Below are 13,573 nucleotides of genomic sequence, written 5' to 3' on the forward strand. Positions count from 1 at the left end.
GTCCCCCCCACTGACTTCAGTGGAAGTGCACATGCTTTACAATGCAGGTTCCATCCCTGGAATCTCTGGTGAAAGGGTCTCAGGGAGCAGGTGTTGGCAAAGATCTCTCTCTCCCCTGAAATACTGGAGAGTGTCTATTAGAGTAGACAGTATTGAGCTAGATGAACCAATGATGTAAGGCAGCTTTATGTGTCCATATACATTTGTATGTTTAAACCCAAGCAGTGGAGCATTTAGGCGAGACTTACTGGGGATTTCCACATATTTATATGTCCCAGTAGAGCAGGCCATAACTTGCATTCTTGCCCATCTGGTTCCAACTAGCCAAAGCAGACCCTCTCCTGAAAATCTCAATAATCATTGGGTTCATATGTACAAAGGCATTCCTGACAGTGGGCTTGTCTGAAATGACTGGACCATACGTGCTTGTCACTAGATGAATTGTCTAATGGCTTTCGTCACCATACGGTCACAGATTCATTTGGGCTATGTAGCAGCCAAGTTTCTCAGCACCTATAGCAGGGGTGGGGAACCTTTTTCCTGCCAAGGGCCATTTGCACATTTATGACATCATTCAGGGGCCATACTAGGTGTAGATCTCCCGGTGTGTGTGGGGGAGAGGCTAGGGTTGCCAGCTCTCCAGCCAACACCTGGAGGTTGGGAACCCCAGGGGAGGCCACACAGAGAAGGCCTGCAGGGTGCCCCCGCTCCCCCCTCCCAGGCGGGAGGGCAGCCAGCGATGGGCCCGAGCAAACTAGGTGCCAGGGGGGCGCAGCCCACAGTCGATCGGCAAGGGAGGAGGGAAAACAGAGAAAGAGGGAGAAAGAAATGGAGAGAGGGGCAGAAAGAAAGAAAAGGACGGAGGGAAAGAAAGAAAAGGACGGAGGGAGACAAAGAAAGAGACAGAAAAAGAGGGAGAGAAAGGAGAAAGAGTGACAGAAAAAGAGGAAGAAAAGAGAGAAAAGCGTCCTCCCCACACACACACCCACGCATGCCGGCCCCGCACGACCGGGCCCCAGTCTCCCTGCCTCCCCCGCCCACACACACGGCGGCGCACGGAGCCCCGTGTGACCGGGCCCCAGTCTCCATACCCTCCCCCCCTGAGTCCACAAAAGCCCCCCCTCCCCGAAGCCCGATCGGCTCCCGCATGCATGCTCTGCCGCCAGGAGCCACTGGCCTCTTCCCCCCCCCCGCTGCTCAACAGCCAACAGGCAGCGAGAGGGGCTTACAATGTACCGCTGTGTTCCTGCACGCTGTGGCTGTAGGGGGCAGCCTTGGGGGAAGCGTCCCTCCCCTCTCCTCTCACCGACCAACAGCCGACAGTCGGCGAGAGGAGGTCCAAAGGGCGCCGCAGCGCCCCTGTAAGCCGCAGCCCCAGGAACACCCTCGGGGAGAGCCGCCCTGCGCCCCACCTCTGCGGCAGGGCCCCGGAGCTCCCGAGGGCCACAAAAAATGTCCTCGGGGGCCGCATACAGCCCCCGGGCCTGAGATTCCCCATCCCTGACCTATAGAGTTAGTATGTGGGGGGAGCTTCATTTATGCTAGATAAGGCAGGAGTGTAATAATTGGAGCTTCCAAGCAATGCATGACCAAGGAAAGAAGAAATGGTGGCCGCTTCATAATCTGCACCCCTTTTCCAGATTAATGGAAAAAGCAACTGCTTATTGCCCAAATATCTGGCTGTTTCTAAAATGTTCACGCTGCCTGATACTTGAAGATCACCACCCCAATCCTCAGTTCATGTTTTCTGAACACTACTGCCTTGGTGATGGCCAGACGTCCTGTTCATCAGTCTTGTTCGTTTAAATTCTACCAGCTTGCCTTGAAAGCTGCTCGCCCCACCCCCCTTGAAGCAGCAATGAAGGGCATCGCTCATCCACCTTACTACAGGATACATATTTTGTCTTTTGTCACTTTTGGATAAGTTCAAATCCATCATCTTAATTTGTGGATCCTTGAGGCTTGTGGGTAGCTGAGCTGTTTTGTTACTGTTACACAGCATGGCAAGAACGAAGGTCGGTACAGAACATGGGAGTGCCGCTGCTGTGCCTTGTTTTCTTCACAGTTTCGTTAACCTTCCTTTCAGCTTAGCAGATGCAGGGGTGCTGGAGAAGCCTAGTGCAGCTTTCTTTTCGTTTCTGAACACTGATTAGAGAGTAGCACATGAAGCCTTATTTCCATGTAGTACTTAGCATTACTAATGGGGTTTTGGCATGGCACAGTTTGTGTTCTTTCTTTGTTGTGTTGTTCTTTATAACATTTTCCATGAATGCTTTTTGGGGGGGTTCTCAATAAATCTAATGAAAGTCAGTTTTCTCTCTCAAAGCCAATCCGTTTGGGGTATGAACCTTCCCTGCATGTGTACAGTGGACACATGGGAGGGGAAACCCATTAAACTAAAGAGAGCTTCCCCCTCCCCCCACTCTTATCTTAGTTCTTTTACTTGAGCAGACATGCCATTATAGGGCATCGGGGAAATGTTCACACTTCTCATATCTTCATCTAGTCCTCCCTGTCAAGTTAGATGAGCTCCTGTGTTGGCGTAACTGGATCTAGTGGATGGAAAGGGCTTGATGGGAGTATTTAGGGGGGTGGCATGCACTGACCTTTTGCAGACCACACATTTTGTGGTAATGAATTCCATGTGTCAATTAAGGGTTGCTTGAAGAAATTTGTCTTTTCTGACCCTGCTTACAATCAGCTTCATTGGGTATTTCCAAATTTTTATTGTGACAGAAGAAAAAATATTTAGCTGTCTCTTCTGGTACCCCTTAATCTTTTTTTTCCTTTCAAATTAAGCACCCCCTGATGCATTAGCCTTTCCTCAGCAAAGGATACCAATTCTTGACCATTTTAGTTGCCCCTTTCTGTACTTTTTCCAACTTCAAAATTTAGTTTCATGGGTGAGGTGACAGAACTGGGCCCAGTATTACACTATTGTGACAAGTGCCATTTTACTTTTATTCTCTTGTTTAAAAGTTCCAAAAACTGAATTTGCCTTTCTCATTGCTACTTCATGCTAAGGTAGTACTTTAAGTGAGCTATCCACCATGATTGCCAGGATCACTTTAACAGGTAGTCACAACCATTTCAGACGCCGTAAGTGTGTATGTTGGCAGGATTTTGTGGTCCCATTGTACATCACTTTCCACTTATATGCAACCTCAGCTGTCATTGTGTTGCCCATTCATCCGATTTAGAGAGATCCTTTTGTCAGTTTAGGATTTCAGCGCTTTGAATACTTTGGCATATTCAAACGGAGTGCCTTTTCCTTTTACATACAAGATAAGGAAAGATATGCAGATGTATTCTTCCTCCTTGCTCAGTGAGCAGTGTGCGAGGATCCTGTACCTGCCAGGCCGAGGTTGGTTCCTGAACCGGCAAATCAATGTATAGGAGTAGGGATACCATCAGGCCAACCTTTGGATAGGCTATCTGATTCTTTTTACCACCTGCACTTTTTCTTTCCTGACTCAGCTTCATTTCTAGAAATATTAGCCATATTTACAGGAATTAGCACATGCAATTGCCTTCTTTTCCTTTTTGGATGAAGCCATGACTTTAGATACCGATACTAGTTGCTAAGGAATCGACAGTGTAGTCCTAACGACACATCCCTAGAAGTAAACCCCAGTGAACAGACCTGAGTAGGATTCTGAGTAGAGTTGCTTAGGATTGCTTTCAAGGCAACTTAAATTATGTTTTTTTTCCTAGCCTAATTGAATATTATAGCAGTTGTTAAAACAAAGCACCCAAGGTCAGTACAAAGGCAAATAATGTAACCAGTTAATTACTGTTTCTTTATCTGTTGCATTCCTTGTATGGTGTTCATTAAAGGCTATGTCAAGACCCTGAAGTTAATGATGATTTCTGAAGTGTGTGTGTTATTCCTTGTCATGGAAACCATTTCAGTGCACTATAGGCGTTGAAGATGTGTTTTGCTCTCAGGATCTGTTTCCTGTGACTAATCTTAAAAATAAAATCTCTCAACCAGAATCGAAGGGGCAGATGCAAATTTCTGTGACTTCTACAGGTCATAGCAGTAACGAAATAATACTTTTTTTAAAAAAAAAAAAGCTCTAAAATGGCAAGTAGGTGGCACCATGTCAAATTGAAACATGAAGGCTTAGTAGCTCTAGAAATCAAACATACGGTATCTTTCCCAGAAGACAGAATGCTGTCAAAGACCACAATGTCTTGGCATGATCTGGCTAGTTAGTGTAAAAGATGAGAGAGAAGAACTGCCCATTCCTAATATAGTTCATTTAGACAGCTGCAACTGCAGATGGAAATGACTTCTGGTTGTCTTTTCGTTCCCCATACCAGCTGGGCATACACACAATTTTGTGGGGAACAAAAGAGTCACGAGAGCTTTTTCAGCCAGGCCCTGAATCCAGTGAGTCACAGTAAGGCTGCAATAGCATTCTTCCTCAGCAGTGGGAAATGACTGGCTTGGAACTGGTTTCTTTGGATGCCCTGTTCCTGGTTGCTGAAAGTTTAAATGGCATGTTTTGCGACTAATCCCTCAACTGAAATTTATGGAAAGGAAAGCTCAACTGATGGATATGAGGATGTGCAAAGAAACACATCATTAAAAGCCTCTCTAGTATTACCAGGAGTTTGGGCATCTTAAACGAGCAGCTGATGAGTGCTAGAGATTTTAACAAAACAATCTTAAATGTGGTGTCTGAGTGATTAACACAATAACCGTGCACAAACTGATAGAAGTGTAGAGAAAGCTTTTTTCAGTAATTAACATACTTGGTAGTATAGAGACTTCCTTCTCGGAAGTTCCTCAACTCTCCATCTCTCTCTCTCGGCTAGGCTGTTACCGCGCTAGGTATTCCCAGCGATTATTAAGAGTTTGAAAATGTTATAAAAAATACTGTTCACACTTTCTATGTATTCCCACCGGTGTATTAAGAGTTTGAAACTGTTATAAAAAATACTGTTCTCACTTTGTTTGGCCCCTTTAGCTGTGAAGACGTCTTCCAACCATTTTTTAGCCGTTGCATCCCAAAACCCTTTTAAAGTGATGTTTTTTATTACATTTCCAAACTCTTGATACATCGCTGGGAGTACCTAGTGCGGTAACAGCCTAGCCAAGAGAGAGAGATGGAGAGTTGAGGAACTTCCGAGAAGGAACAGGATATTGCCCTAAGAATAGCAGTCTGAAGACAGACATGGAATGACACTTATCAGGAAAGAAGGTGCTGACCTCACTATCCTATCTAACTGACCTTTCCTCTCGCTGCCCCCGGCAGGGTCGTCTTCTCTTCTTTTTGTACACCAGACATTGCTTTCTCCCACAAAATAGTCCTTTAATGTCTGGGGATGTTGTAGCCAGGAAACCAGCCTTGGAAACGTAACACCTTCCAGAGATAGGCAGGAGTGGAATCTAGGGTCTGTGCTGCGCAGGTGTGTATAAAATAGGGAGTTTTTGCAGTTTAGATAGAAAAAAAGAGAGCAGAGATTTCCGCTGGAGTTAGTTGAACTGGTACACATGCTTTGCAGCTCTTCTTTGATAAGACTATGTCCTTCATGTTCCCCCTTTTATTTTAAGTGTATTCACAATTGGATCTAAGAAAGCGTTTACATCGTTTTTGACAATTCAGGATCTGACTGCAAGGGATGAAGGTATTTGTTTTTGGGGTTCGATTAGGGGAAAATACAAGTAGTCTCAAATACCAGAGCACTTCTTCCTGAAAAGATCAATACCACCAGACAGTGATATGAAATCCTACTGTAAGGCATATGCCTTGGGAGAAATTAGACAGTTACTTGTAAAGCAGGAAAAGCAGACAAGAGGAGCCACTGTTCAGCTGAGAATATCAACTGCAGCTGTTTACATACATCTCCCAATATGCTTCTGTGACTCGGTTCATTTTTCATATCAAGCATGCCTTTCTTTCATAGTGATATTGCTCAAGGACCAGGTTTGTAAACAATCGGCAGATAAAAAAACCATCTGCTTTTTCTGATATTCATGATAATATCATCACCTGTATTGAATGCTATAGTATAAAAAGTAGGAAGATCTAAAGTTCGAAAGGCAAGGTCTGTTAGTGAAGAATTTGCCAGGCAAATACGGTGGGGTGGGGGTGGTAATGTCACCTGGCATATCTAAAAGAGCTTAAGGCAGAGCATGATGATAATAATCGTAATACTATTATTATACTGCTACTTAAGCATTCAGATTCTTCACATACATTATCTCTGTAATCCATACAAGATCCCTTCAAGGCAGTTAGTAAATAGCATTATCCCCACGCTGAAGGTGAGAAGGGGCTGGTGTTGAGAGAGCAGGTCGTTTAATAGCTGTAGTGTAGTTCCTAAGTAGGTGGTATGAACTCCTTGGCAAAGAGGGGAAGCCCTATTTTTTGCTGATTCCAACCAGGCAGATGGAGCTCTCCCCTGGGCTCCTGCTGAAGGCCGCCATTGCCATGTGGGGGATTGCAGGCCTGAACAAGGGCTCCAAGGCAATGGGAATGTTCTGGAAACACCACGACTTCTAAGTCAAGGAGCCTGCCTTAGAATAACATCAGCAAAGGCATACACAGGTGCAGGGAACAGAGGAACTGAATGTTTGTACCTTTTTTTTTGTATCCCTTGCTGTGCTGAGTATGCATGTGGGCATTTTCTTTTTAACAAATGTTTTATAAATTTTAATATTTGCAGCTGTTCTCTGTACCATCCAGACCTCCGCTGTTCAAACACACTATTTTAAACAGGTGCCAGGAGCAGTCAATCATTTGGCAAGCTACTAATCCCCCAGTGGTGTGCAAGTGTAGCAAGCTGTCCTCATGGTAGCAGGAGTCGCATGCACAAGGTGGGCCCTTAGAACAGCAATGCAGGGAAGAAGAGCCCTGGCCCGCTCAGTGGGTAATTACTAGAAAGGCCAGTAGTTGGCAGTGCGATGCCCCAAAGAGGGAGAAATGTGCCCCTTTGAGGGCAGGACAAAACAGGGCCTGCAGGTCAAAAGGCCTGTTCCGACACAGAAATGTTAAAATGTTGCTTGATCAGGGCTCGGTTGTGTGTGTGTTAAGTGCCATCAAGTCACTTCCTACTCAGAGCGACCCTATGAATCAATGTCCTCTAAAACATCCTATCGTTAACAGCCTTGCTCGGGTCTTGCAAATTGAGGGACATGGCTTCCTTGATGGAGTCAATCCATCTCATGTTGAGTCTTCCTCTTTGCCTGCTGCCTCCTACTTTTCTTAGCGTTATTATCTTTTCCAGTGACTCTTATCTTCTCATGATGTGACCAAAGAACGACAGCCTCAGTTTAGTCATTTTAGCTTCTAGGGACAGTTCAGGACACTGTTTCCCCAGTAGTAATAATAGTAATAAGTGATGTGATCAGGTGGTTAATGAGGCAGTGATAAACCTGCTGCTTGATTGTGTCTGTTGTTAAACTACTACTGCAGTTATTACGCTGGATGCAAAATGACAAACTTAAGCCTTTTAAAGCAAAGATTTGTCAGTAAAGGCATGGTAAAGTCACAGATTCCCCCCCCCAATTAATACAAAACAGATTGAAAGTAATTCTGTGACAGTATCTTCTGCAATTTTTTGTAGAAGGAGCAGGGGAAACCAGGAGATTATTTTGTTCTGATAAGTGGTTGTTTCAGTATGAGACTGTGGTTATACAAGAGTGCCCTTTTGTTTCCAAAACGGTGGTTGCTTTGTTGTTCCATTGGTCACTACACTGTCAAGTGTTCAATAGGACATGCAGTTGTTCCTAACTGTGGGTGGGACAGAACCATGTTGATCATGAAGGTAAAAGACTAGGCTTGTGCAAGACTAGATTTATTTTGTGTGTGTAATTAAATTGAAAATACCCAGTTTTGTGCTGGCATATTTTGAGCCAGATAATCCAACAAAGTTGTTGCTATGTGTTATGCTAAGATTTACTTGCTGGTGGAAAAAAAATCTTCATTTGTATAAAGGATGAAATTTTAGTCATTGTTTTTGAGATTATTACTGAAGTCTTCCTTTTTTTTCAGAGTCAAGATGAAAGATTTGCTTTCATTGCAGAGTGGTATGATGCAAATGCTTCACTTTTTCGACGTTATGAGCTTTTGTACTACCCAAAAGATGGATCAGTTGAGATGGTAAGATTCTTGTTATCAGAAGATGTTTGCATAATTGTTTGAGAATAAAAACAATTTACCCTTGGCAACACAGGCATGATTTCTCAGAAAATAAAAATATCCAGAGTTGTTTTTCAATCCTGGGATTTAAATGCTATCAGTTATGTGGAAAATAGGGTATTATTTCTTCTTTCCATAAATGCACATTAGAATTGAGGCAGTTTTTAATAGATGGAAACAATGATGCTAAGGATGTTAACTGAGAGAGCCTTTCTAGTACTTTCTGACGATATTATAAAGTACTTGTGGATAGAAGAAGAGTAAAGTTTGTTGCCAAACTAATTTACTGAACAGCTATTTTCCGGCCTGTCCAGTAAAAAGATGGATAATTTATCTCCGGATTGCCCACCATAAGTGGGCAGTTGGCAACCCTAAACATCATTCACAATATTTAGGAATCGGGTCCGTGTCTAGGATTCACAGGACTATGTAGAGAGCTCCAGATGCACACTGGGGTTTAGGAATCTGCCCTTCGAACCATACTCCTGGCAAGCTGGTTCTGAAACTCAGAGAAACTTTGGGGAAAGCTTCTGATGCAACATGAGTAGCTGCCATGTGAAAAAGGAGACCGCTCAGTGCTTCTAGGCATGCATCTAAGGGGTTCTCTGGGTCCAAACCAAAATATTTCACTTACACTTGGCTATGAAATCGGTGCAAGAGGGAGAAGAACAAATCTGCAAGCTGTATTTACCAAGTAGGATGTTGATGTTACCATTGTTTACCCACTCTGTTGTGCACCTGTCTCTTTGTTTTAATCAGATTTATAAATAACTTGAAGTATACAAAGCATTTTAATTACAGGAGGGCAGGGGAATTCATATATGTATTTTTAATATTACAATTTGTCACTCTGAAGATTTAGAAGACATTAGAGAGTTTGCAGTAAATATTAGAGTCACTAAATATTATTAGAGCAAACTGGGAAATAATTGAAAGTTGGTGCTTGGAAGATTGCCTTGCAAAGCCACACAGGAAAGCATACCGGTAAGTATTATTTGACTGCAGTAGAAAGCCTAGCCTTTGTGATTCTGAATGCCGAACAGCATAAAAAATGAGTGATTTTGTGCTCAGTACCTATGAGTGATTTTGTGCTCAGTATCTATGAGTACCCAGCTTGCTGGGGGTAAAGGGAAGATGACTGGGGAAGGCACTGGCAAACCACCCCGTAAGCAAAGTCTGCCTTGGAAACGTCGGGATGTGACGTCACCCCATGGGTCAGTGCTTGCACAGGGGACCTTTACCTTTTAAAAAAAAAAAACCTATGAGGGGCACTTGGTGGTCAAGTCATGAACTTTGTGTTCCTCTTTCTTTCCTTTCCACTCCCCACAACTTCAGCTGACTGTTGTCATTTGCAGCATGTAGAATGGGGATTGAAATTTAGTCAGAGAACACTGTTGTGTGGTCTTCTGAATAGAGATGCAAATGGGACCTTCAATAAACAATGCATTTAGGATTGTAGAAGTCTGGAACCAGTTGGAAAGAATGGAAGTGTAGCATAAGTATTAATGTGACACATTAAGTGGTGCAAAAATTATATAATAGGATCCTATTATACGCAACAGTACTATAGACCATAATCCCTAATTATTTATTCAAGTAAGTTTGTGATCCATTTTTTACAGTGCAACCTGTGCAGAAAAGCCCTCTAGAAACTAGAAGCTCTCTAGAAAACAAGGGAGAAAGATTCCCATTAAACACATTATAGCATGTTATTAAAGAGGTCAATGTTTTCAGGGCTATGAAGTCTAGCTCAGTATCCAAACATGCTGGTAATCCAACATATTCTGACTCTGCGTTTCTGTTCAAATAATACTTTCTTTTGTTTACCACATAACTTGTGTTCTACCTTCAACTTTTATATTTTCCTACCTTTCAGATGGCAAAAATGAAAGATCCACGTACAATGGTAGCATAGGGTATAGCAGTTTGCAACTCTTTCTGAAGTATTGGGTATACTTGCAATTTTTCTTATGGAAACCAAAGATATTTATACTTTTATGTACCATAAATATACCCGATAATGCAGTTGTATATTCTTACATTATAAATGATGCATTTTGTGTTGTTAAATCAGTAAAAGAAATGTAGGTTTGATAGAAAAATAAATATGGATATTTTCCAGTTTTCTCAACACTTCTGATTTCCCCCCATGGCTTCAAAACTGGGAATTTGCATCTCTACTTCTGAAGGTTTGGATGAAAAATTGGAATTGGAAAAAAGTTTTCTGATATTTTTGAGGGACATCTAAAAACTACTTTTGAAATTAAGAAATTATAAGATGCCTAAAGCTGTACTGTTATGCCTACTTAGAAGAAGAAGAGTTGGTTTTTATATGCCGGCTTTCTCTACCATTTAAGGGAGACTCAAACCGGCTTACAATCACCTTCCCTTCCCCTCCCCACAACAGACTCTCTGTGAGGTAGGTGGGGCTGAGTGAGCTCTTAATAGAGCTGTAACTTGCCCAAGGTCACCCAGCTGGCTTCGTGTGTAGGAGAGGGAAAAAATCCAGTTCACCAGATTAGCCTCCACCACTCATGTGGAGGAGTGGGGAATCAAACCCAGCTCTCCAGATCAGAGTCCACGACTCCAAACCACCACTCTTAACCACTACGCCACACTGGGAATAAGCAGTATTAAACACTTATGATTAAAAATACCTAAAATCTGGTTGCATAAAATGGATGCATTGAGCACATAGTTGGTTTGAAGAATTTCTGTCCAGGTTCCTATCAGGTTGCAGGACTCAAGTGTTGACTTTGGACCTTTCATGCATTACTGTGGTGGATCCTAACGATGTTTTCCGTTGGTGGAAAGTGGGGGCAGTTTTGCTGACTGCACTTGGGGGTATGATTTTAGTAGGCACAGCAGAATACCGTAGGATGGAATAGACAGGAAAGCTTACCTGCACAACCAGTGTTCTGCTCATGCTAGATTGAATCAAAACATTGGGTTGGATCTTGAGCATGCCCCCTTCTATTCATATCTATGGAAAAATATTTTTATGCACATAAAGGGAATGCATGTGTGAAGTTGCTCCTTCAGTTGTATGAACAGGGAAATATTGACTGGTAGTTATGTCTGTATGCATTAGACCCTTGGGTACCCAAGTATGGGGATCTGGGTGTTGGTCACTGCTTCCAAAGATAATAGGAATAATGGATGCTTCTGGATATGAAAGCTCTGCCTATGTTTACTTTAATTCTCTTTGCTCGTAAATGCTTTGTGACAATTCAAGAGTAGAAAGTATAGTTTCAATCTGGAAGCTACCTACTTCGAACAGTTCACTTGATTACTATTGAACTACTTGTTTAGCAGGAACCTTTTGTAAGATAGGATCTGCACTTGTAAACCTTCCTATAAATCAATGAAAATCTCAATAGGCAATGTTTATTTGCCACATTTTTGCTCTTTCTGGTTTGTCTGTAAGAATTACCTAATTTAGGGATAATGCTCTCCATAGTTATATTTACGTGTTCTAATGAATATTCTCATTAATAAGAACTGAAAAGTTATTTTAGGACATAATTGAAGATGTCAAACAGAACAGCTATTGCCTGTTCGTTTACAGGTTTACTAAAGCAGATCATTTAGTTTAACTCACAAAGATACTTGAGTTTCTGCTACAGAATGTGCCTCCAGGTACAGTTTCCTTATATCCAAGGTCTTTGGAAATGCACAGTGTGAAATCTGACATGTTGCGCAGATTCCAGCAGCTAGAGCAGAATATTGGATGTAGAATTAGCTTAAAAATTATTCCTAGCAATGGTTATGGAGAAAAATCTGAAAATATCCACAAGTTCTGCTAGAAAAGAGAAAATGGGAAAAATTTTGAGTGTGGGTTTCCTCCCAACTTCTGCCTGATTCCCCCCTTCCCTCATTGTTCCAGTATGTACAGATGGGAAGAACATTCATCAGTTCTGAAAAGTACCTCTGAAAAAGTACTTGTGAGATTTAGTTCTGAAAACGACTTCATCATAACTCTATACTGTTTTATAATGAGAGAAACTGGAACTTTTAGGTTTGCTTGTGGATGACTCAGCATCTTTACCCTGCAGTATGACATGAAGAATCGCTGTAGATTCCTGAATCGTACAAAATATGAAGATCTGCATTTTAAAGATCTATTTGTTGGCAACAAAATCACGATCTTTTCTCGCCATCTCAATTTGGTTGACTATGGGGATCAGTATACCTCCCGCATGTTGGGCAGTCGCAAAGAAAGGTGAGAAAACGTAGTCTTTGAGTTGCTGCACTATTTTCATTTTTATGTACTATTTGACCAGTAATACTGCTTCACTTCCAGAGGGTTTAGTGAGAGAAAGTCCCTGTATGAGGAGAGTGGTATTATACCAGTTTGCATAGCAAATTAAAAAAAAAAATCAGGGGAAAGCAGAAAAGAACACACATCTTAACGACTAACAAAATTTGTCACAAGGTATGAGTTTTCATGAGTCACAGCTCACTTCTTCAGATAAAGGGGAAAGGTATTTGATTTGATCAAATTAGACCCACATGAAAGAAAAATAGGGTTTAGGGAAGAGGAAAGAGTTATAGTCTGTAAAGTACCAAATCATGGCATTCATGTGGTGATCATGTGGTGATTTGACTACATTCGCATAACCTTCCCCTGTGATGTGAGAGACTTGCCCCATGCTCCTTTGAAAGCAGCACTACATTATGGAATTTGAGCCTAACCAACACAGTCCAAAAGCCTGTTTTCAGTTGGGAAGAAAAAGTGACTTCTTCATGCTGGCTTCTGTACAGTTCCATAACTGGGGACTTTCACAGGTCCTGCAACTAAAAAAATGTCTCTGTGACAGTGCAGCCCTTTCTCTTTGGAATTTGGTGACAACATCATGAATTCACAGATTCCTCACAGTGTGATAACTGATGCCATGGAGAAACTGACAGTGGCCAAATAGTGGCAACCACAAGATATAAAGTGGGCCTTGAATTTCTTGTATCCTGTCTATAAATGACTATGGTAAATATCTCTCAGTGATTGTGAACTGCAGGCCAATATTGTCTAGCACTGGTAAGGAACAGAGATTTAAACTTCATAGTATTTCTAGCTTGATGTTTTTTGTTTTTTTTTAGAACCTTGGCTTTATTAAAACCTGATGCAGCCACCAAGCTTGGGGAAATCATTGATATGATTTTGAATGCAGGTTTTACAATAACTAAAGCGAAAATGACGACATTAGCAAGGTAAGGCTTTGGTAACAGTTTTTAAATTATTTAAATATGTATTATTGTACTTTTCATCCGCTTCATTGGTTTACACATTTAAAAAAACCTTTATCTTAAAGTGAAACTACATATTACCTTAAAACGTGTGGGTGCTGCCAGCTCACATATCCTCTCCACATCTCCTTGCAATATTTGGTTGAAACAGATACCTGAATCCATTGCACAAAGCA

The 13,573-nt window shown here is 42.0% G+C and overlaps 1 protein-coding gene across 1 annotated transcript in view; it reads left to right on the top strand.

Annotated features, from left to right (window-relative positions):
- Positions 1-13,573, top strand: part of NME7 (NME/NM23 family member 7) — a 99,402-nt gene that overhangs the window by 13,422 nt on the left and 72,407 nt on the right. Inside the window, exons 3-5 of the mRNA XM_056858168.1 lie at positions 8,007-8,114; positions 12,209-12,375; positions 13,251-13,361. Of these exons, the coding sequence (XP_056714146.1) occupies positions 8,007-8,114; positions 12,209-12,375; positions 13,251-13,361 (386 nt within the window). The remainder of the gene's footprint in view (positions 1-8,006; positions 8,115-12,208; positions 12,376-13,250; positions 13,362-13,573) is intronic.

Source organism: Euleptes europaea, chromosome 12 (genome assembly GCF_029931775.1).
Source record: "Euleptes europaea isolate rEulEur1 chromosome 12, rEulEur1.hap1, whole genome shotgun sequence".
Classification (NCBI taxonomy): Eukaryota; Metazoa; Chordata; class Lepidosauria; order Squamata; family Sphaerodactylidae; genus Euleptes; species Euleptes europaea.